Source organism: Ciconia boyciana, chromosome 3, assembly GCF_034638445.1.
Source record: "Ciconia boyciana chromosome 3, ASM3463844v1, whole genome shotgun sequence".
Lineage (NCBI taxonomy): Eukaryota > Metazoa > Chordata > Aves > Ciconiiformes > Ciconiidae > Ciconia > Ciconia boyciana.
This window is the reverse complement of record NC_132936.1, coordinates 39,863,418-39,885,341: the sequence shown is the minus strand read 5'-3', so window position 1 is coordinate 39,885,341 and position 21,924 is coordinate 39,863,418. Positions and strand designations below refer to the sequence as shown.

The window sequence follows — 21,924 nt, the reverse complement described above, 5'->3', positions numbered from 1 at the left end:
ATTTAACATCTGCACTGCATTTTATTTGTATATACTCTGTCAATATTCACATTTCTCTGTTCTACTCCATCATAACCTGAGCCTACGTAGAATGACCCCATTCATTTGCAAACCAGTAATCTAAAGCCACCTGTTTGGCACCCTACCCACCAACTTCATTTCAGCATGAAAATGCATACATGCAGCTATTCCCTTCTTACTGCATGCCTACTGACTATTTGCTAAATAGGGAACACATTAATGACAATTCTACAGAACTGGTCTCCTAGAAGTGCTTGGAACAAAGATTATTTGAAACAATGATAGACGGCACCCTTTCATAAGAACGGAGCAGAACAAGATGGTGCTGAGCCAGTGCAACGTCAGCACTGTCGCTGCTTGTTTGGGTGCTGCAGAAGAACAGACATGCCACTTAGCAAGCTGAATTTGTTATTCCAGTTTTCAGACTCACTCTTGATGTGGTGCTCCTGTCTTCGTCAGCAGGGTCAGGACAAAAAACATGAAGATGACAAAAACTGCAAGACCAACCCAAAATCCAATCACAATGGAATCTGGTGAAAAAGAGAAAACAAGATGATCAGTATTTCACCTGCACTTGCAGAAAGTTCCCTTCCACATGCAGCAAGACTGCAAAACCCAAAAGACTTTGCATCTTATTCCTGGATGGCAAAGAGGAAGGACAATCAGATATATCTTTATTTTTAAACAGAAAGCCACCCCTAAAGCTCTCAATTTCTAGCCTGAATTTTACTGATGTCTGGACAAACCAAAAACAAGCTGAAAGAGGGATGACACTAAATTCTCTTGGTTAGTAAAACAGGAGCAGCTCCCTTTGTGATGCCTGGCTCATGTGCAAGCATTGCTTTGGAAACAACTTCAGTGCTAGAACTCAGAAGAGAGGATTATTTGATTTTCAGCAAAAACCTCTATCCCTGTAGAACTGAACTCCTGCTACTTTAAATTGTTTCTGCCTGAGACCATTAGGTTTCTGGGTTTTGATGGATTTCTTTGACACAATAAGGTTTAGGAAGATCTAGCTTTCTTTCAGTGGTAAGATAGAGGGTTCTGAAATAAACAGAACCACAAATAAAACTATTTGCTACCTCAACAAATAACAATAACCAACGTATACAAGACATTTTTGAGTAATTTTTAATTTGGGCTTCCAACTTGCATACAGAAAACTGCAATACAATGTCAGAAGAGCCAAATGGATTTGGACAAAAAAGTCAAACCGCCAGTTAATTACAAGGAAAACACTAATGCAATAGCCAAATATAGAAGGAATTGGGAAAAGCATGGCTTTTTGCCTGTGTGCCTAAAATGTACATACTGTTCTCATTTATAGCAAATGGACCCATAGATAAATCGTCAGTCCTACTTAAAACAAATCTATTTCCAGACAACAATCAATTAATAAGCATGGCCCAAAGCTGCAAAGCACCAACCCAAAATATGACCTGGTCTAGGACCCACAGTATACAGGTGCTTTTTCACCTGTCATTTCAGGTAGTTATTTTTTGTTTATGCAAATATTCAAAACTTCCACTGTAAGAGTTCAAAAAAGTAACATTCAAACATGCAAGAGGGAAGTCTTGGTCAGGACAGGTATCCAATCTACCCTCAACCTCTCATTACACAGCTACTACTGAACCTCAAAGATCCTTGGTGGCTGTAAAGCTACATGATGATCTGTCTGACCTGGTGCAGCAGGCACAGCACAGAACTTCAGCCAGCATGTTGAATCTCCTACAGCACTAAAGACACCAGAAAGCAAGGAATCAGCTATCCTGCGTGGTACTTGACCCCAGCAGTTAATCACACTCCCACTGTGAAATATCCTTCACATTAAAAGGCGGATCTGGAAACTGGAAATCAATTCAAACCATTTGCTCTTTCTCTGCAAAGTCAAAAAGTGCCTGCTGCAACTTGAGATTTTCTCCCTGTGAAAATACTTTATCACAATCAAGTCACTTCTTAATCTCTTTTTCTGGTAAGCTAAGGAGGTTAAGTTTCAAGTCTCTCACTGCAAGGTTTATTCCATCTCTCCTTTGCCACATCTCCCCCTCTCAACACCCTTTGTAAAATAACTAGAGGGTGGTTCAAATATAGTTTCCACGATGGGGGGGCAGGGAGAGTTTGTAATACTCCTTTTTGCTTAAAGCACACTGGTATGAGTTTATTTCTGTAATTCCATGCATTGAGCCCTAAATTATTTTCAGTATCATTTATAAATATCGCCTGTATTCAGTGGTTCAAGATGCATCTTGTGTTTGGCCTCACTAATACACTATAGCTCATGATTATCTACCATCCTACCGGACTTTGTAGTGCCTGAAAATTTCACCTCAAAATAAATACTCCCATTAAAAAATTAACCACTTAACCATTTACAGCTACTATCATCTACCAATTAGTCAGACATGCTTCAATGATATGCAACTGCATTGATAACCAAAACATAAAGTCTGATCAAGTAAGATGTCTTAAAAATATGCATACAGTTTATATTGATCAAGCTGCAAAACTTAACCCATCAACTAAAAAACTAAAGGCAAAAACTAAAGAAAAAAAAAAGTCAAGATTCCAATAAACTACTACTCCCCACAAGAATCACACCTGCCAGCATTGTGTGCTCCTGTAATTTATGAATAACAAGCCTGTCTTGTGGTTTGTTTGGTGTTCCCCCCCAACAGAACTCCTAAGCTTACTGAGCCTAAAGCCACATCTTCCTTGCTTTATTGTGGCTCCTGACACACTTCCAACCCTCTGCTGTATCAATTACATTCTTTGGATTTGTTTAAAATTAAAGCAGGTGGCCTGAGTTCTCTTCAGCATTTCATTTAGATCTCACTCATTTCAGTGCAAATTATCCAAACCTAACTTTTAAGCATTTATTCAAAATAAACAGTACATAACACAACATTTATTCAAAAATATAGTATGTAGGACTACATTTATAACACTGTCCCAAGTTACAGATAGATTGGGAAAGCATCCCATGACTTTCCCAAGTTGCAATATCAGCCTTCCTTTCCTTCCTAACACAGACTTGTAACATCCTGGCAGCAGTTCGACCCCCCTGATCATTCCTACCTATTTTACCTCTCTCTAACATTACTGAGGTTTCTTCTGATCCGAAGGCACAATAAAGGATTTTGTTCATATCTTTGCCAGTCACAGATATCTCCTGGCTATCTTTGTCTATTTACTTGCAAAATTTTTATTTACAAACATCTGGTGCCTACTTTTCTACATTTTCTGATTTCTAGTTCCTACCATCATTTCTCCTCAGGCAGAACATACTTTTTGCTTGTAAAACAGCCTCTTTTTTTCTTTTTTTTTTTGCAGTTGTATATTTGAAAAGTCTCTGTGGCGTTTGAACACCTCATCTTCTCCCCATCTCCACTTTTTTTTTTTTAAGAAATGTATTTTTGTGTATTAGATTGTTTTGTGAATATTTTTTCTTCACAGGTCACTTAGCATAAATTTTTCTCTGCTTTCAGAAAATAGGCCTCTGAATTCGTTTGTATATGCATTAAATTATGAGGAACCTCCACTTGCCTACAATTAATTAAATCAACATTCATCCAAAAGTGTCCTCCAACTCTCTCTTGTGGAATTCATCTTACCTTATTATGGTTCAAAACAGTGCCCTCTCATGTTGGGTGAAATACCTTGTGTATCAGAAATAAATTAAAAAAAAAAAAAAATCACACACTTCTAATTTTAAGAAGAGCCAGTGATGTTTTACAGCTGGCCAACTGTCACTGCCAGCCTGCATCACCAAAACCAGAGTCCACTCCCCTTTAAGTTCTCCAACATAAAAGTTACAGGCATTCATTAACACCCCTTCTCCAGTTTTGCTGGTTTATTTCCTTTTAGACTCTTTTCTGGACTTGGTTGCATTCACATTCATATATCCAACAGCATTCAAAGACTGTCCCACCATAAAGGTGCTTCCTGCTCTTAGAGCAGTGCAGTAAGAAGTGCCCTACTCAGCCACTTCCAATTTTCAGTACTTAGACTGGATGAGCTGGTGTTTTCTAAATGGAGTGGTACCACTGACATTTTCTCTCTGCACCACACACCTCCCCACCAACTGGTCAGGCCATTTATCCCCTTGGCTTTATTACAGCTCGCAGTACAACTGTACAACATACATATGAGCCAACAGCACCATTTTAACTTTACATTGTAAGCCAGATCACTGAAGCAGCCTCTCTCATTGCTTTCACCTCAGTTTATATTATGGATTTGAATTCCACCATTACTACAAAAATTACAGTAGCACACCTGAAGGAGACAGAGTATTTCCAAGTAGTAACATGTCTACAAAACCCCAATCTCACCATTTGTGACACCTGCCTCTACAAAATTTATCTTTGTTAGCAGAGGCTGAAATTAAGCCTACTGACAGCTGTGCCAAAGCCTATGAGAGTTAAGATTTCTTACATGGCCAAAAAAAGCCAATAAATCAAAAAGTGAGGATTTGTCAATATTCAAAGTCTCCCTCCTAAGACAACCCCAGTGTAATCTCTCCTCCTTCCTCCTCAGGTTAGGATTTCAGTGAAGTTAAATATCTGACCACATTGCCTCCACATTCCTCGACAGTCTTAACACAGCTGGGAATAGCTAGAACAAGAAACATACCAAGAATATACCATGCAAGAAATATCATGCCATACACAACACAGAATGTTCCTTTACTAGGTTAAACTCAGCCCTCTGAGAATGCACGCTCTAACACCAGAGTAAACAGAACCAACTCCAATCAATCAGTTAAAAAAAAAAAAAGGGGGGGGGGGAACCCAGAAGGGACTTCCTAGGTCACTGATTCAATACTACTATTAATCTCTCTCTTTCATAAGTACATCAAGCTCTACCTGAAAAGCAGCTGTTTCTTCTGTCCCATTCTCTTAGAGTTGTCCAGAACCCTCCTGCTCTACAAACAGCACAGCCAGACAGCAAAGCTGAGCTGCCACACTTAGCATGGCAATCACTTTGATGGCAATCCATGATCCGTTTTGCCGCTATACCTTCCGCAATCCAGAGGTAACTATCATTTTTACTTTTTTCTCCTGTCACACCCTTTGATACACCGAGCTAAGAAGGCGGCATGTACGTAACACTGCAGCTAATCTTTTTAATCAGGTTTGGCCTCTGATTAAGTGGAAGACTGGAATATAAATTAGAAACACGATAAAAGCTAACCTACATTTTTCAAGTACTTTACATTTGTAAAGATACAGACACTAATCAGCAGACTTTGGAAAAAAAAAGGTAAAGTACAATTCAGGCTAAAAAGCAACTTCTGCTCTAGTTCTTTTAAAAGTTATTAAGAACTTCAAAAAGTTTCTTCTGACCCTTACAGAGTCTCCCCAAAACTCCCTGACTGTGCAGAGCCAAGAGATCAGCCGTTCTGGGCTACTGATTGCCACTGCAAGCACTCCTTTTTCCCAGTCTGAATCCTCATCATGATGAATGAGGCAGAAAGTAGGTATCCCACCCTGGACCAGTGCTCCAGCACTGGATGGAGACCCTTCCCCAAGACTTTGAAGACTGGTGCTCAAACCCTCTCACAGTGTATCCAGCTCAGAAGCAAAGAAACAAAACGATTTGCTTCTCTTTGCCAAAGTACTTACAAGACTCAGTAATTCTGAGTTAGTCTCTGTTACTTTTTTTTTTTACCCACACCCATCTCCTCTCCCCCCCTCCTCCAAAAAAAGAAATTTCATAAAAGTCAAAGCCATTGCCTAGACTTTAGATAATGTTGGTCCAGCTGTACTATCTTGTATTAGCTAAATTTCCTCTCAATTCCTACCCATAGTTTTCATCTCTCTGGTCCCTGTCCTCCACTTGTTACCTACTGTAAAACAACTCCAGTATTAGCAAAATGCTGAGTTTGGCACACTCCTGTGAAGTCCCAAAGATAAAAGTTTCTTCAGAAAGAGAAAGAAATTTCTTATTTTGTTTTAAATCTTTTATAGCCTTAAATTTATTTTCTATGAAGAAAAACAAAAGCAGTAAGGTTGACCACCACTGCCCTTTTAGCATTAACAGGAACAAGAACAGAGCAGAACAGATCATATCAACTAGTGACCAGAAGCAGCAGTGGCTGTATTTGCTGTTATAAACTGTTCCTGATCCTCTGATATTCCTCAGTATTGACAAGTTTCTACCACAGCCAAGAAATCCATGGTTCTCTTATGCACAGGAAAAGCAGTCAATAAAGATATAGAATCATAAACAATTATAATAATCTAATAAACAGAGTAATAAGTCTGCTGAGAATCCAAAAAAATTAGGAGAGAGATATTTTTGTACAATAACCAGTTACAAATGAAGAGTAGGAACATTAAGATGGGCAAGCTTGGCTGCAATAAAGTGTATCTCTACTGAACTTACATTTATGAGCCTTCAGGCCTTCAAACGACACTGGTCCATACTCATAGTACTCGTACTCCCAGGTGTAATCAGAGTTAGACAAGGCCTGCTGGGAGGTTCTGTTAGAAATCAGCCTCAGGGCAGACATCTTACACCTCAATAAATATATACCTGTGGATACGAAATGCATTAATAAAGACTACATACTTCTAGTGCATCTTTTGATTTTATACAGCATCCTTTCTTATTTATGGGATCTCTTCCTCGCTGGTGTTCCCAAGAAGAGCCACTCACATTTACAAAAGCTCTTTCTCACCTGTTCCTTTAAAATCCAGTATCACTGCCCCATCAGACAAGGCCATCGCATTCCCTCCCATTCCTTCCCCAGTCCTTGCTGGCCAACCACTCGTCAACACAGAGCTTCTCTTCAATGGAAAGAAGAGAATCTATGTTCACGTCCACATAGATGCCTGTAAGTGCACAAAGGTATCAAACCCCAGCTCCTCAGATTGAATATAGCTTTCATAGCTCAAAAACAGTACATACCAAAGACCACCAGCCTCAGCAGCTTAGGGTGAAAGCTGCCATGAAAATCTGGATAGAGAAATGGCTGGACCTCCAGTCTCAAAGGGTTGTATCATTCATACAAAGTGCAGCCTGGATTTGTTCAGCCTGCAGAAGAGAAGGCTCCTGAGAGACCTTAGTGCTGCCTACAGTTACAATTACAGTCAGAGGGTACAGAGATGACTGAGCCAGACTCTTCTCAGAGGTGCACTCAAGAGGACAAGAAGCAATGGACACAAATTGGGAAATGGAAAATTTAAATTAGATACAAGGAAAAATTTACCTGATCTAGTTCAACATGCCTTGAGCAGGAGGTTGGACCAGATGACCACCAGAGGTCCCTTCCAACCTAAATTTCTCTGTGCTAATAAGCAGCTTCAATATGCCACTACGGAAGGAAAATAAAGCAGGATTGATTTCCCCCACAGATTAACAAAAACTGCAGTGCAACATTAAGCATCATTAAATTGTCTTGATAGCTATTTCTGTCATTACCACAACACTGCACTAGGGATTTACATTTTGCAGAATAACTTTTTCAGAATATTAAGACAGTTTTATGCATACCAAAAGAGAGCACATCTCTGCGCAAAACACCTGCTGCAGCAGCTGGAGTCAGGACATCCAACTTGAAACATATTACAAAATACTTTTTGTAAAATAAAATTGAGCTTTGGGTAATTTTGCATTCAGTTAAAACACAGCAGGGTGAAGACTTCATGCAGTTCATAAAACTCTTGCAATTAGTTGTTCTGTGGACAATGAAAATTCTCAGAGCACAAATTCAAATCCAGATAAAAATGTATTGAAAAGGAGGGCCCTAAATAGCCACGTCACTCAAAATAACTGAGCCTTCAGTCCTTCCTAAGGATAATTAGATTGACTAAGGCTGTGCAGGTAAAGCACATTGTTCAAGTGCTAGGAGGGCCATACATAAAGAACAGGAATCCAGCACAAAATGAGGAACATGAATTCACCCAGGGAATACGAACAGCTTTTCAAATTTGTAAAAAAGTTCTTTCTGCAACTATTTTACCATGAGTAAGTGCTAGCAGGAATGTCTCAAAACAATTTTAAACAAACAGTGAGGTACGCCTTAAAAAGTAAACTTCATACCCAGTTACAATGTTCAGAACCTTAAACACAAAGTTTTGTATGTGTTTTGACTTGACTAGCAAGTGATAAATCCTTTAAAACAAGAAATGGCTCTATTTCTCAACTCAAATCAACTTAGCTTTCACAATGAGCAACTTGCCAACAGGAAGGGGGCAGGGGGGAGCGGGAAAAAAAGTGACCAACCCCATTTGCTTGGGTCAGGATAAGGAGCTTCACATTACCTTCACTCTCCTTTAGCCACTCAGAAAGCTCCCAGTGAGAATAAATAGCCTGAAGCATAGAGAAGGAAGAAAAAAGATGGCTGTAACGGGCAATACAGTTCATGGCTGAGGATGTTTCCCATCCTCTACTTCCAACCCTTAAATAACATGACAGAAAGAGACAAATGCAACTTTAAGTGACTGTGTTAACAGTAAAGGTCCTCCTTCACTTTCCCAGTGACTAGAAAGCCTTCTTATTTCCTGGAATCAAAGAATGAATGTCTAATTAAGCTTTAGGCAGAGTTTTTCTTTTTTTCAATCAGCTAAGGTAACTGCTGCCTTTTGGGAGAAGCAAACGGCACAGAGAATAACCTAAGATTCTTGTCCTAGTTTGCTCCCATCTCAGCTCTGTCAGTTGTCTCTTACAAGACTTTGTGTTTAATTTTGTGAGCCCTAAGAGACTACATGGTGCTGTACAGGGTTCCAACCATCTTTTTCCCCTTCTCCTCAATGTTGATGATGTGTCTCTTGCCAAATGTTATTAGCACATTGCTGTTTAAGAACTGCTTTTCTCTTTTATACCCTTCTCTAGAAGTCTTTCATTTAAATATTTCTCATATGGCATCACCAATGTTCATTGTCACCTCCTTGCCTGAACAGTAATCTGCAGGCAGAAAACTGCAGAACAGGGCATATGAACAATCCAAAAAAATGTTTCTTCTTCCACCTCAAGTGCAGGCAGATTGGATTAATTGGGCCACATGCAGATCTCTCTCCCGATCTAGTCACTAGTGTCCATTTATGATTTATGGGGAGAATAGCCACTTCTAGGACACAAAGAATCTGTCCTGTTTTAGTCTTAGGTTAGGACTAGAAGCTCCAGTGTTTCACCATTTCTACAAGCGTTTCTAGACTTACTTCTATTGTAGACAAGCCACTATCAGAGGGAGAGGTGCTAAATGAAACCTGGGTCACCAGCTCCCAGGCTAAACCTTTGCCTCAGGATTTGTGGGAAATATAAAATATGCCTCTAAGTGATCCAGTACAGCTAAGCATAAACATTGTCCCAAACTAGCTTGCAGCTCACTTGTAAGCTTTGTCTGTCCAAATGCCTCCAAAACCTCAGCCTGAAACATGTTAAAGCAAACCTTTTTACTTAAAAAGCCAGCTTAGTATGGTGGAACAAGGACCAGCACAGCAAAAGTAGTGAACATTAAGACCTTGCATCTCCCAAAGAGCAAAGCAGGGTGAGTTGGCATGCTAGCAGCCTGTCACGTGCATCTGCCAGGCTGCAGCAGGTCATGGAGGGACTGCAGGTGCTTCTGGGAAGGAATTCCCCCAGGTGATGCACTCAAGCGCTCTTTGTGCCAGGAGGGGATGGCAGTGATTCATCCCACAGCTCTGAGTTTTTTTGGGGGGGGGCACAGGAGTTGTTTACGGCAAACATGAAAGCCCCTCTGTTGATTTTGCTGTGTATGGATGCAGACAGCCTTTCCTCACCCTGGCTCATTTCTTTCAGGAGCAAGTATGTGAGCAACAAAAAGCTTCACTTTGATCACTCTAGAAACCCCAAAGCAGGGTTGTGTTCAGTGCTGCTAGCCAGGAGATTCAGGTAGCTCAGTCTCCCATAAACTAAAAAGGGCAAGTGCTCATGGCCTTCTTCGAGAGCACTGGGTTGGTCTCTGCAGATAAAGGATGTCAACGGGTGCACAGACACTCCCCATGGAGACACAACTGCAACTCCTGGAGCTGAATCATACCTTCGTGAGAACTCATTTGTAACCTGTGTGAAAGTTTGTAAGGTCACAGCTGGCCTGCCAGTGGTACCCAAGCAAGCCTGTTTGACTGTTGGGCTATATTTGCACAAAATCCACATCTTTGAACTGCAGCAGTGGGGCATCAAACACTGCTGTAGTTAGACTGTTTGCTTCAATCTGGACATCATTAGCACATTGCACAATGCTTACAGCCACTTACCTTTCAGAGTCACTGTAAAGGCAAAACTGGACACGCACCATATCTGAAGCACAGCTTCATGGCTTACACCATCACTGGGGCCACAAAGGCAAATCTGGTTTTGCGTACATCTGGAACCAGCCTTGTATGTAACCAGCAACCACCACCTCCAAACCTGACCTGCATGCACAAGAATAAATCCACATGGACTGGTCAATGTACTGTTCATTTCTGGAGCAAGAGAAACTACCAATGTGGTAGACACAAGCAACTTGGTAAATTTACAATCAAAAGCTACATTGGTTTTCCACATACTTCCATTCATCTTTCTTACTTACATCTAAGCACTTTACAGTCTTCATAGAATAAATGAGCAAACTGTTGGCCCCTTGCACACTGTGAAGATCCCAAAAGCCAGGCAGGAAAAAAAAGTAGCAACATTTCACACTGTGAGAAGTCCTAGCCTGAGAAAGCTTAGCACTACACCTGGATGCATCAGCTCCATCAGCTAGGCAGTACAATTAACCCAGAAGTTGTTAGCTATGAGAAGTTAACAACTCAGGCTGTTTCCATACCCCATAAGTCCCCATATCAGCAACAATATTCTGCATGGGGGAAGAAGGGAATCACCCACCACCACCACATTCCTTTTTATTCCATCCCAAGGACTAAAAGGTGATGTCAGAGGGGAAAAAAGTCAACGAGGAAAGCAAGCACAAACTTATTTACTCTGCAATGCATGAGCTGAAAGGTAATACTGACCCCATCTTCCTACAACCCTACTACATGGCTACTGCTTCGAACAAGCTGTGCCACTCTCAACCACTGATGAGAAAGGAGTCTGGAGGAAATACTTAACCAAACAGTCCTTGCTTCTTGCTAATTCTGAAGATTGTAGATGTGCAGGATTTGAGATCAAACTTGTGGTCTTTTCAGGGGAATACCCAATCTTCCTGCCTGCAATAAAAGAGAGGAAAGCAAGCTATACTAAACAAGTGAAATTTAGCAAGAAAAATAGAAAGGTAACTGAAAACTGACTGTACAATTAAGAAAAAAACAATTATACATGCTAACTGTGAGTGCATAACACCTGGGACCTTTCTTGGAGAGAAAAGAAAGTACCACAGTTAACACTGATTATGTTCATGACTGATGCTCACCAACAGCATCATATGCATGAGCTATTGCACTAGAATAGCAAGAATGATGTTGCATGCATCGCAAAAGGACTTTATAACAATGGTAAGAAAAAAATTCTGGTTTAGTCACTGCTTATCCTGGGAACTAAGGATGAGAAATGATGAAGTTAGACATCTGTGCCTCATACCACTCTATTACACATCATATAACATACATTTTATTATCCTTATAACTGTGCAATGTAAACTAGATTCCAAAAATAAACTGCTTATACACCACGCATATAAATTCTCATGAAAATATCTTATTTTCCATGTACTAATGCTTAATGTCTTGCGCCATGTGTGCTGCAGTGTAAAAAGGAGGTCTCCACACCATCATATACAATTTGCATGCTAATGGTATAGCTACTGTTTGTACTTAAAAGCAATGACTTTATGACTTCAAAGTAAAATTGAACAAATAAAAGACTAAAACAGTTTGCCAAATATTTTCCTAAGATATAATAATGATATATGCAAGCATTAATGCCCACTTAGTAGTTCAACTGAGTGGGGGCCATCTGGAAGTAAAGCAGAAACTAATATGAAATCATACTGTGCTATGAGTTCACAGACAACTATATGGATTTGAAAACAGATAGAGCAAACATTACATAAGCTCACTCATAAACCTTGTCTGAGAAGACAGCTGAATTATACCTGATGTGGCATGACAGAAGCTATGTATTCCTTCTGCTCTTAAAAAGTTTCAGTCCTGCACTGACAGTAAAGGGGCATGGAACAGTTAGTATAGAGCTATTGGGACTTGCTCCCAAAACACACGGAAGCAAATAGCTTAGCTTAACTCCAGTACCAAAAGCCTTAAAAATTACAGCCAGAATATATAGTCTGAAGAGACAGCATTATCTACAAATAACAAAGAGATGTTAGCCATAATTCCATTTATTTCCTGCAGCTAGGGCAGAATTACAATCAATCCATCATCCAGCTTCAACGTATGATGTTGAGTTTCAGTTGAGCTCAGAAAACATTTCATTTTGAAACTCAAGATGGCAAAAACTGATATATTACAAGAATTCACCCTTCCACCCAAAAAATACATTTCTACACACAAAAAAACCCCCACAAACTTGACAGTTATTATAGTCACAGTAGAAAACAAGACTAAACCTTCCTTTGAAGCAAAGAAAACTCTATTTTTCTAAAGAGAAAACAAATAGATAAAACCTCAGATGAATAACAGGTTTAAATTTCTGGGCATGTTTTAAAGAGGGACGATTATCCTTTCAACAGTCTTTTCCCAGACATGCCCCAGCTGAACCGCCACTGAACCTACTCCTGGAGGGCAGCAGGCTCACAGACATGGCTGCAGATGCAGCAAGGCCGCGGTCAGAAGAGAGCTCTGGGTATTGCTGAGTCCATCTTCCTCTCCCCACTAAAAGTCAACCTCCTCTCAGATGTGCACATATGCCAGCTTCAAAACGCAAGTTCCCTCAAGACCAACCAGACTCAAAGAAGGCCCATCAGTAAGCACTAAGGTACAGGGAGACCTCTCAGTCCACTACATTACAAGTGCTGACGTCAATGGTACAGGTAAGTATATTCAACACTCCAAAAGAAAGGCTGTATTTCCCTCAGCTGTTTATAATACTGCCAATTTTAACCCTTTCACACTACAAATTTTTTAACCTTCAACCTTTCAGAGGTCCCGGGCTGATGTTATAGAAAACCCTCAAGTGAAAGAGCTCTGGCGCATCCATTAACGAGGTAAGAGTAAACCATAGAGCAAGTTTGCAACTGGCCTGCCCTGAATGCCTCTGCTTTTGGGCTGCGCTATCTTCCTGAATTTTTCTGGCTTGGCAAAGTAGTCTTATTTTTTTATTTTATTAAATGTGTCTCTTTATTACCTTTATTCCCACAGAAAGCTCAGCACTGAGATGGGGATGTTTTGGTTTCCTTGCTAACCCTGAAGTCTGTCAATCTGATGCCTTACTCTGAGTAGAAAGAAAGGAAAGCTTCTCCCCCTCCACACTCTTACTGATCAGCCCACTGCAGGTCAACGGGAATGGCTCCACCAGAAGATGAGCTAGCTGTAAGAGTTGTTTTAAAATACCTTCTATGTGTGTTATAAAGTAAGAACCTATTTTTAAAAGCAGCCTCAACTAAGAGAGGACATTAAATTTAAAAGGAAAAATATTTATCTCTGTGAAGAGGATTTATGTCAATGCATGTAACCCTATGCATCGGGTTACTAGACTAGATTTACTCATATTGGCTGGTCTGCAAGTCGTGAAGAAACACTGGAAGCATAGTCCTCAGCATAGCCAAAAGAACAACTGAATCCAAGAACAGAGGCACCAGGGAGTATTTCAAATAACCACACCTAAACTGACCATTTGTAACAGGGGCAAGGCTGAAAGAAGGAACTGCTCTTGTGTAATTGCTTCTGGGAAACTCGACACTGATTAACAGCTGAAATTACCCAGGCTCCCTTAGTGTCAGTAACCTGGGCCTGAAGATGCCCTGTGCCAAGCAGCAGAGGTGCTGCTGCTGTAGAGGCCACCCGTACCAAACCTGTAGCTGCCCCGTCACAACATGCCAGCCCCTGGGTTTAAATGTGGAGCAGACATTCATATGGTTGCACAGCCAAGAAAATGGGTGAGTGCATTCAGGCCTCATTTCATAGCTCTGTTTTGGCTTTGCATCAGTGAAAAAAAAACAACAAAGCGCTGAGGCTGACAAGCAGAGCGGAAGCTGAGTACCTTTCCCCTCTCCCGTTACTAAAATAAGACTCTAATCTTCACATAATGTCCATCTGGTCCGAACTACAGGCCACAGCGCACCTTTCATAGCACCTCTTCACTTCTCAGTGGTTCTCCCCATAGAAACAGTTTTGTTCCCAGTCTACGCTGAAGCCAGCGGAAGATAAACTGGCAGAAATGAAAAAAACCCAGGTATGATAGACCATTTGTTCAGAGCTACTCCCACACTTGGGTGTCTCACAGCCATGGTTTGACTGCGCTATGGTGGAAAAATCTTCAGTTTATGCTCTCACCCACACAGGGTCCGTAAAGCCATAATCTCTCAGACGTGAAGTAACGCTTAAGCTTTTCAACTTGAAAAGTCAGTTATGTATTATGTTTCCTCAAGAACTAAAATAAAAAAAATACATCTTTTCTTGAAAACTTCCACACTTGAATGACAAACATTTTCTGAACTTTTGTAGTTAGCCTACAATACGATGCAGAAATTTTGCCTTAATCGGTTCAGTGAGAATTTCAAACAGTCACTGAAACGGAGCTGTTTATTAAAAGTCAAACTGGTTTGGGGTTTTTCCAAACTAGAACTGTTTTTTTCCTGTCTTTAGATCTAATTCTTCCCTCCAGTGCTGCTGAAGAAGCAAACAATTTATTGTAGTGCCTCAAATACAGATTTCGTTTGAGGTAAATCAGACAGCAGTACACGACTCATAAGCACACATCTGAATTCTCCCATTCTTAATGCCACGTCTCTGTGCTACACCAGGCTATAAACAAGTAACTAGAGACCAAGGAAACATCCTTAAAACAGTACAACCAATGCCCATTGCAGTGAGTATGCGGAATAAAACCTTCATTTATTTGTACTAAAATTTTGCCAGTAATAGCTTGTATTATTGGTTCAAAGACTGGAAATTTGATTTAAACTGTTGAACAAGCTGGAAGAGTATCATCTGTGCTTCACCTTAAAACCTCTTCCACCACAAAGTGTACACAGATGACCAGCAAAGGAATAGGCAGTAAATGACTTTGTCTAGCTCTTAATATTCTGGATTTTTTTTCCTTCAAAAAATAAGGTATTCTCTTGCAATAGCTCGATTTATTTTATACATTTTTGCTTGTGATTGATACATCCAGAATGTCTCACTGTTTTCAGCAAGAATGGAGCCAGACTGTCCTCAGTCAATGGAGAGCTGCCGTTCCTCTGGCATCTTTCCAGCCATTTACTCCTGTGGTAAAAAAAAATCATCTTGACTCTCTGATTAGGAACCTGAATAGGGAACCACAAATGGACAGGAAAAAACAAGCAGTATTTGAGACTATTACCTGATTATCTCCAAGCAGAAACCAAAACATCTATTTATTTCCACAGTGGTTATGTAAATCTGCATCCCTGTGTATACAGCCTCTGGGGAGCTCAAATGAGAGTAACAGGAGCAGAGGGAGTAGCTCCAAAACAGAGCAGTAGGCTGGGAAACGCACCTGGAAATAGCAGTGCTTCAGTGTTCTCAGAAACAAACCCTGACCAGCCTTGCCAAGGGAGTTTAAGACAGCATTGCCACTGCTGTCCCATCCCTCTACCAGCCTCACCTGTCACAGGAGAAGTGGCAAACTAATGGTGTGCCTACGCTTCCAGTCACTGTCCAGCGTTGATACGCCAGGACGAACAAGGCAAATGTCCAGGAACAGATACTGTTCAGGGTTGTCATTGAGGTGATCATCCCCAGCAAAAAGAAGGGCAGACAGCTCAGGAAAGGGACCTGAACTGCCTACCATACCAGTCATTGTCAACAGTGGCTGCTCACCAGAGGAAGAGATTGCTAAGAAGACGACTGTTAAGGAAGAAGGAAGGGGCAGGAGGGGGAAGTATGAGAATCAGCAGAAGACTAGGGAAGAGCACATGGGGGAAAGGGAAGAGGGCAAAACTGAGAATAGGAGAAGTAATCTGAGGCTGCATGGAGGAGAGACATTCATCCCTTCAGTCTGAAACCACAAAGGGAGATGTCATCCGGAAAAAAACCCACCACAACAAAACACACCACAAACTCATCTTGCTTTTTCTTTTTTTTTTTTGCAAACATTCTAGATTAAATTTTTAAGTTCATTCAAATGCTCAGCAGTCAGAGCAGAACACAACACACAATAATTTGGGGGACTGAAAATAATTTCCATGTGTTCCAAGCAAGCTATGTGCTTTCTAGCTGTTTTGAATACACAGAGCTCGTAACATCAGGAGGAATCACTCCGTTACAAATTCAGAAACGTGACACAAGCTTTCTGCAGGTGGCATTTCCCACGACACCCAAACGAACAGTACCACCTCAAGCTTTTTTATTATTTTAAATAAAATAAAAATTAGCGGAGTACTTAAGACCTTAAGGCTTAGGAAAGTCTACAGGTCTCTGTTTCGAAACCACGCAGCCGCTTGTTAACGCGGGTTGAACTGCAGGCACTTGGGGCAGCGGCACCCCAACGCCGCGCTCGGGGCTTGCCACGCCGCCCAGCCGGGAGCACCCACCCATTCGCCGCGCCACCGGGCCCTACGGCGGGGCGGCGCGGAGCGGGCGAGGCAGGGCAGGGCAGGGCAGGGCAGCACCGCCCCGTCCCTCCCGCCCTCCGTTCCCTCACCCCCCGCCGCAGCGCCGTTCCCTCACCGCGCGTCCCCGCACCGCGCCCGTCCGCCCGCGCCCCCGAGCGCGGTGCAAAACCCCCGAAGCTCCGCTCCGTCCCGGGCGAAAAGCGCAGCCCCCCAGGAACGCCCTCACCCCGCCGCCCGGGACGAGGCAGCGCTGAGGGGGAGCCGAGCGGGACGAAGCCGGCGAGGGGTGACGCCCGCCCCGCCCTCCTACCTGACTGGGCGGCAGCAACGGCCGCGCCGCGCCGCGCGCGAGCCGAGCCGAGCCGAGCCGAGCCGAGCCGAGGCGAGCCGGACCGCGCCCCGCCACAGCCAATGAATCAGCAGCAGCCGCCGCGCCCCAGCTCGCTTGGGCGGCATGGCACGGCCACGTGACGCGCCCGGGCCAATGGGCAGCGCGGGCGGGAGCGTCGCCGCGGGCGGCCGCAGGTGCGGGCTGCGGGGCGGGCAGCGCCTGTCGGCGTGAGGCGGCCCCGGCGGCGGGGACAGGGCCCGCGTCCCGCTTCGGGCCAGCGTGCGCGTCCGCGGGCGTCGAGGGGAGGGGAAGGGAGCGGGGAGCTGCACGGCTTCTGACAGGGGCAGAGTACAGTTGGCAGTAACCGCTGACTGTCTCTTGTCTCGCAGGACCACACGCATCTCAAGGAGGAGCGTTAATTTTGAAGGGTGAGGAGAGCCGAGAAGGATGGCCTGCCCCCGCTGGAAGTGGAGGGACCAGCGCGTTTGCACATGGGTAGGCCCGAGGCCCCCCATGGGGAGCCATCTCGAGTGGGGCCCTTGGCCCTGGGCAGCCAGGCCTGCTGGCACCAGGCCTGCTCCCAATGGGGGGCAGGGAAGGTTGTAAGAGGTGCTGTCTCAGCTGCCAGGAGGTGCAGGGCAGTGCCTTAAAACTACTGGGATTATATGGCCTCTCGTACCATTTCCATCCCTATGAACTGCAGCTTCTTAAAGAGACATTTAAGAGTATGTGAAATCAGCTCATTCTGTTGCTTGCAGTTAAAGCACAGGAAATCACAGAATCATTGAGGGTTCATAGGGCATCTGGAGATCGTCTAGGCCTGCTGAAGCAGGGTCAACTAGAGCATGTTGGTCAGGACATCAGTTGGGTCTTCAGTATCTCCAAGGATGGAGACTCCACAACCTCTCTGGGCAACCTGTCCTGGTCTTTGATCACCCTCACTGCAAAAAAAACCACTTTTCTCATGTTTAATGGAAGTTACTGTTATTTCAATTTGTGCCCATTGCCTCTTGTCCTGTTACTGGACACCACTGAGAAGAATCTCACTCCACCTTTATTCCCACCATCCGTTATTTATACACATTGGTGAAAGCACCCGGAGCCTTCTCTAGGCTAAGCAATCACAGCTCCCTTAGTCTCTTCTCATACGTCACATGCTCCAGTCCCTTTATCATCTTCATGGCTTTTAATCATCTTCATGGCAATCAAGTGCTGTAATGAATGGCGTGACAATTCTTCAATCCAGTACTAGGAAACAAATCTCACACACCTATCCAACGGAGCCACCAGCCTGCTGCAATACCCACGCTCAAATGTTGTAGCAGATCCTTGCTAGTGCAAAATGCTCTGGCATTTGCTCTTTAGCATCAGCCTCTCTATGCGGTTCATATCCATTTGTCTTCTTGCACTTGAATGCAGGTTGTGTGCAAGTAAGGGCATCTGTGAAACCACTGTTTTTCATCTGTTTCTTTCCAGGCAGGACTGTGATCTTGGACAGTGCTGTCTCTCTCCAGCAAGTCATAAGAGCTCTCAATACTGTCACCTTCATCTCAAAAATATAGAACTGACACTTATGCATTGTCATGATTATGATCACAAAAGTGAATAAGCACAATGGGAAGTCAGGAACAACCCGTCTCCTGCTAATTCCACTGCTGTTGAAAAGGCAGAATGACTCCAGCTTTTGTTCATTTTTCTTAGCCTTAAAAAAAAAAAATTAGCATTCAAATTCTCTCTAAAAGAAAGCAGCATCATGTAGCCAATACCCCACTTCTACCACATCTCCTGTGCTTTGTCCTTTAAGGAAAGATTTTAGAGCTTTTATACCAAATGCAGAAGAGGCCAAACAGAAACAAACCACAGCTACACTAATGAAACAGAATTGTAGCAGTTTCGCAAGATTCTTGATTTCGGTTCTAACACTTATTATTAGTGAAAATGCAGAATCAATGACTATTCAGTAATAGCAATGTGGCTGAGATTGCAGCGGAAGAAATGTAGTGTTCTTTCCTGATGAGATGTGGAACTGCAGGTGCACAAACTCCAAGTGTAGATAAGTGTGCTGCACAATCTTTTTTCCATTCCTCCTGTCATTTCATTTTCTTTCTCTTCATGCACATCATTAATGTCTCTTCCTCCTAATAGAGCCAGCAGTGGGAATTTTTAAAAGGCAAAGGAATTCAGCTGAGGGAAGAGGAGAGGCAGTGCAGGCATTCACATTGCGGCTGACCAGAATGAGGATGGAGCTTCATCTGCAGCAGCTGCCCTCTTAAGGCTCAGCAGCTGCGGCATCAGCCCAGGGTTTAGTGACACACAGCTAGAGACCGCATTTACAATTAAAGCACAAATTCTGCAGAAATTCATTCCACCAGTCCTTCTCACTTGCCAAATCTTTAGATTCATGTATACTTAGTAGCTGCCTGGGGTTTAGCAGCCATCTAGAAAGCAATAGCAAAGAAAAAAAACCCTCTTCACTGTAGCTTTCTTAGAATTGACACAGAAAAAAAAAGCAGTCCTGAAAAGGAACATTATTACAGAGTTAAGAGCTTTGCAGTTCTTCCAGATATGTGGTGGTTTAAACAGAAGGCAACACAGGGACTTTCCTGCACCACTTAGGACAAGTAGGACTATGTTACAAGAATAAAGTTGTTTGGTTGCATTTGTATGTTAATAAAAATGGTATAAAGAAACAAACTTCAGCATATTTACCATTTTTCTGTACTACACTCTCAAAAAAACTTCTCAAGGTTGCAGATCTATGAACAGGCTGCCCTAGTCAGCTTCCCAGTGCTGTTTATAGACAAATGTACTTACAAATTCAGGGTTCAAAGTCACCAAAACTTGATTTTGACTTTTTCTCAAACTCTGTTGAGTTCTTCTGTTTGTCCTGTTTTGAAAGAAATAATATTATAGGGGAAAGCATAATTTATGTACTTACAACATGAAACTGAATTAAAAGCTAAAACTAAAACATCCATGAATGGAGAGTGAAGTTTTAACAGAAGCCACCCATGCAGGTTTTAATTCAGTCACATTAGTAGAAATTAGACACAAATCTACAGATATACACAACACTTATAAAAAGTGGGGGAATAACAAACTATGTTCATATCTTGTAGCCATATCACTTTCACAAGTGATAATTTTTAAGATGGAATTAGTATTAAGTTGAGGTCGCAGAAAAACTATGGGGAAACTCCATGCTGTGCAAGTGGAACAGCTTCTGAGAGACCGTCCTTGCCCACAGTAGCAGTAGGAGAATCCACCTTCCTCCATTGGAGCATCTTTCGGTGCTCTTACACTCAACTACTGAAAACGCTGTCTCATTTCCAGTTGGAGTTTGAAGCTCTTAGTACCTTTTCTATGTTAAAAAGCAAGTTGTTTCCCAGTAGATTCCTATGGTAATTGCATAATTATAATTAACAGTCTTTGGATGGGGTTCATAGTCTTGAACACTGCATCCCTTTTTTCCTTTTGGTAACCCATTTCAATTTTTCAATGAAGGTAGATCAGAACTTAGGCATTATTCCAGCATCAGCCACACGAGAGGTAAATATCACCTCTCTACTGATCCTGATTCCCCTTTTAAGTAAGGCATAGAGCTGGCATAACTCCTTCATAACAGAAGTTATGTCCTTTACTGACAGTTTTGTCCTTTAAAACTTCTTCAGAATCACAAATTTCTAGCATACAATCCTTTTTTCTTTATGCGTCACCTTCAGTCTGTGTTCCTCTCTCTACAAACTGAATGTTCTGAAGTACCTTCTAATAATAATAAAAAAATCAAGTAAACTCATACCTATGCCACCTTGCCACTGATAGCTGTTTAAAACCTGAACCAGCTCTGACCCCATCTGATATGTGCTTATTGGCATTTTAATGTGATTAATTTTCTTATCTGAACACACTGCAGATATTATATGTAGCTTGCAGTTATTTTTATGAGCCAAACTTGTAATCTAATTTAAAAACCAATTTATAATTGTTAGATATACCCTAATTCCCTTAAAAATACTAAGTGATACTTAGACTTGGAATAAACCCATGCCTCTTTTTACTGTCAGCGGTTAAAACAAACAGCTCGCTCTGACAGCCAGCCAATATCAGTAATCAGATTCTTGGACAATTGTCCCACCCCTCAACACTTGCAGTTACCTCTCAGTCAATTTTAACTTCTGAAAATAAAGAATAAATTGCCCACAATACTTGTAGTCTGTGCTTTAATTTATTAGATTAATCCTGTGCTAGTCTTTATGCTCGTTTGCCCACCTGTGGCAAGCTATCTAGGCTGTGCCTGTTCAGATCCTCTCATCTAGTCCTTTTGTTAATGCATTAGCACAGCATCCCTTTTTCTTGGTATTTTGATCACAGAGTAAAATCTTTTCATCTGTCATGTTTCACCCTAATTTATGGAGCATCTTTTCTTGTTCCTGGAACAGCTCCTGTTTCTGGGAGGAGTAGAGCGGAAAAAAAACCCTCAAGGGTTTCCAGTTCATTCTTGTATGCAAAGCAAGGAGAGAGGGACAGGCAGACTTCATTCCAATAAATTCCAGGTATTGTTTTCTAAATATTATGTTGGATATGGAGCAGCTTTATTCCAACAAAATTAGTCATGAGTCACAGGCATTACATCCTAGTTTATTTTATAGATTACGATTCTGTCATACTTTAGCAAAATAACCTGCAGTGCCTGCCAAGCCCAGCATTAGTAAGTAACAAAACAGAAATGTGCTCCATGTCACTGAAATTTGATAAGCTACAGCATGTAGTTCAAAGCCTTATCAGAAAGCCGTGCTCACCCTCTGTATTTGACAAGCCACAGCAACAGGTGGAAATCACGAGTATGCCTAACTGCCCTAAGCAATAGCTCTTTCCAGGTTACATATACTTTATTTTACAGACCAAGAAACAGGTAAGCCTAATTTGCTTT

General features: G+C 42.1%; 2 protein-coding genes across 21 annotated transcripts in view; one reads left to right on the top strand and one right to left on the bottom strand.

The window, feature by feature from the left end:
• MRAP2 (melanocortin 2 receptor accessory protein 2) overlaps positions 1 to 17,038 on the bottom strand; it is a 29,684-nt gene extending 12,646 nt beyond the window's left edge. The window contains exons 1-8 of one of the 5 annotated variants that reach the window (XM_072855395.1): positions 16,974 to 17,038; positions 11,083 to 11,180; positions 10,245 to 10,403; positions 8,289 to 8,337; positions 7,235 to 7,339; positions 6,934 to 7,059; positions 6,409 to 6,558; positions 452 to 551 (exon numbers count right to left, since the gene is read on the bottom strand). In XM_072855395.1, coding sequence (XP_072711496.1) covers positions 452 to 551; positions 6,409 to 6,535 — 227 coding nt within the window. In that variant the 5' untranslated portion in view covers positions 6,536 to 6,558; positions 6,934 to 7,059; positions 7,235 to 7,339; ... (2 more) ...; positions 11,083 to 11,180; positions 16,974 to 17,038. The other 4 variants (XM_072855397.1, XM_072855396.1, XM_072855399.1 and 1 more) reach the window with 4 other exon arrangements.
• The window catches only part of CEP162 (centrosomal protein 162), a 76,886-nt gene extending 59,393 nt beyond the window's left edge, over positions 1 to 17,493 (top strand). For 13 of the 16 annotated variants that reach the window (XR_012041393.1, XR_012041392.1, XR_012041391.1 and 10 more), the window contains 3 exons: positions 12,659 to 12,958; positions 13,069 to 13,132; positions 13,287 to 13,580. The gene's annotated coding sequence lies outside the window, so the exon portion shown is untranslated. Of the gene's footprint in view, positions 1 to 4,923; positions 5,056 to 12,658; positions 12,959 to 13,068; positions 13,133 to 13,286; positions 13,581 to 17,383 lie in introns of those variants that run through there. The other 3 variants (XR_012041387.1, XR_012041389.1, XR_012041388.1) reach the window with 3 other exon arrangements.
• Positions 17,494 to 21,924: the final 4,431 nt, after the last annotated feature.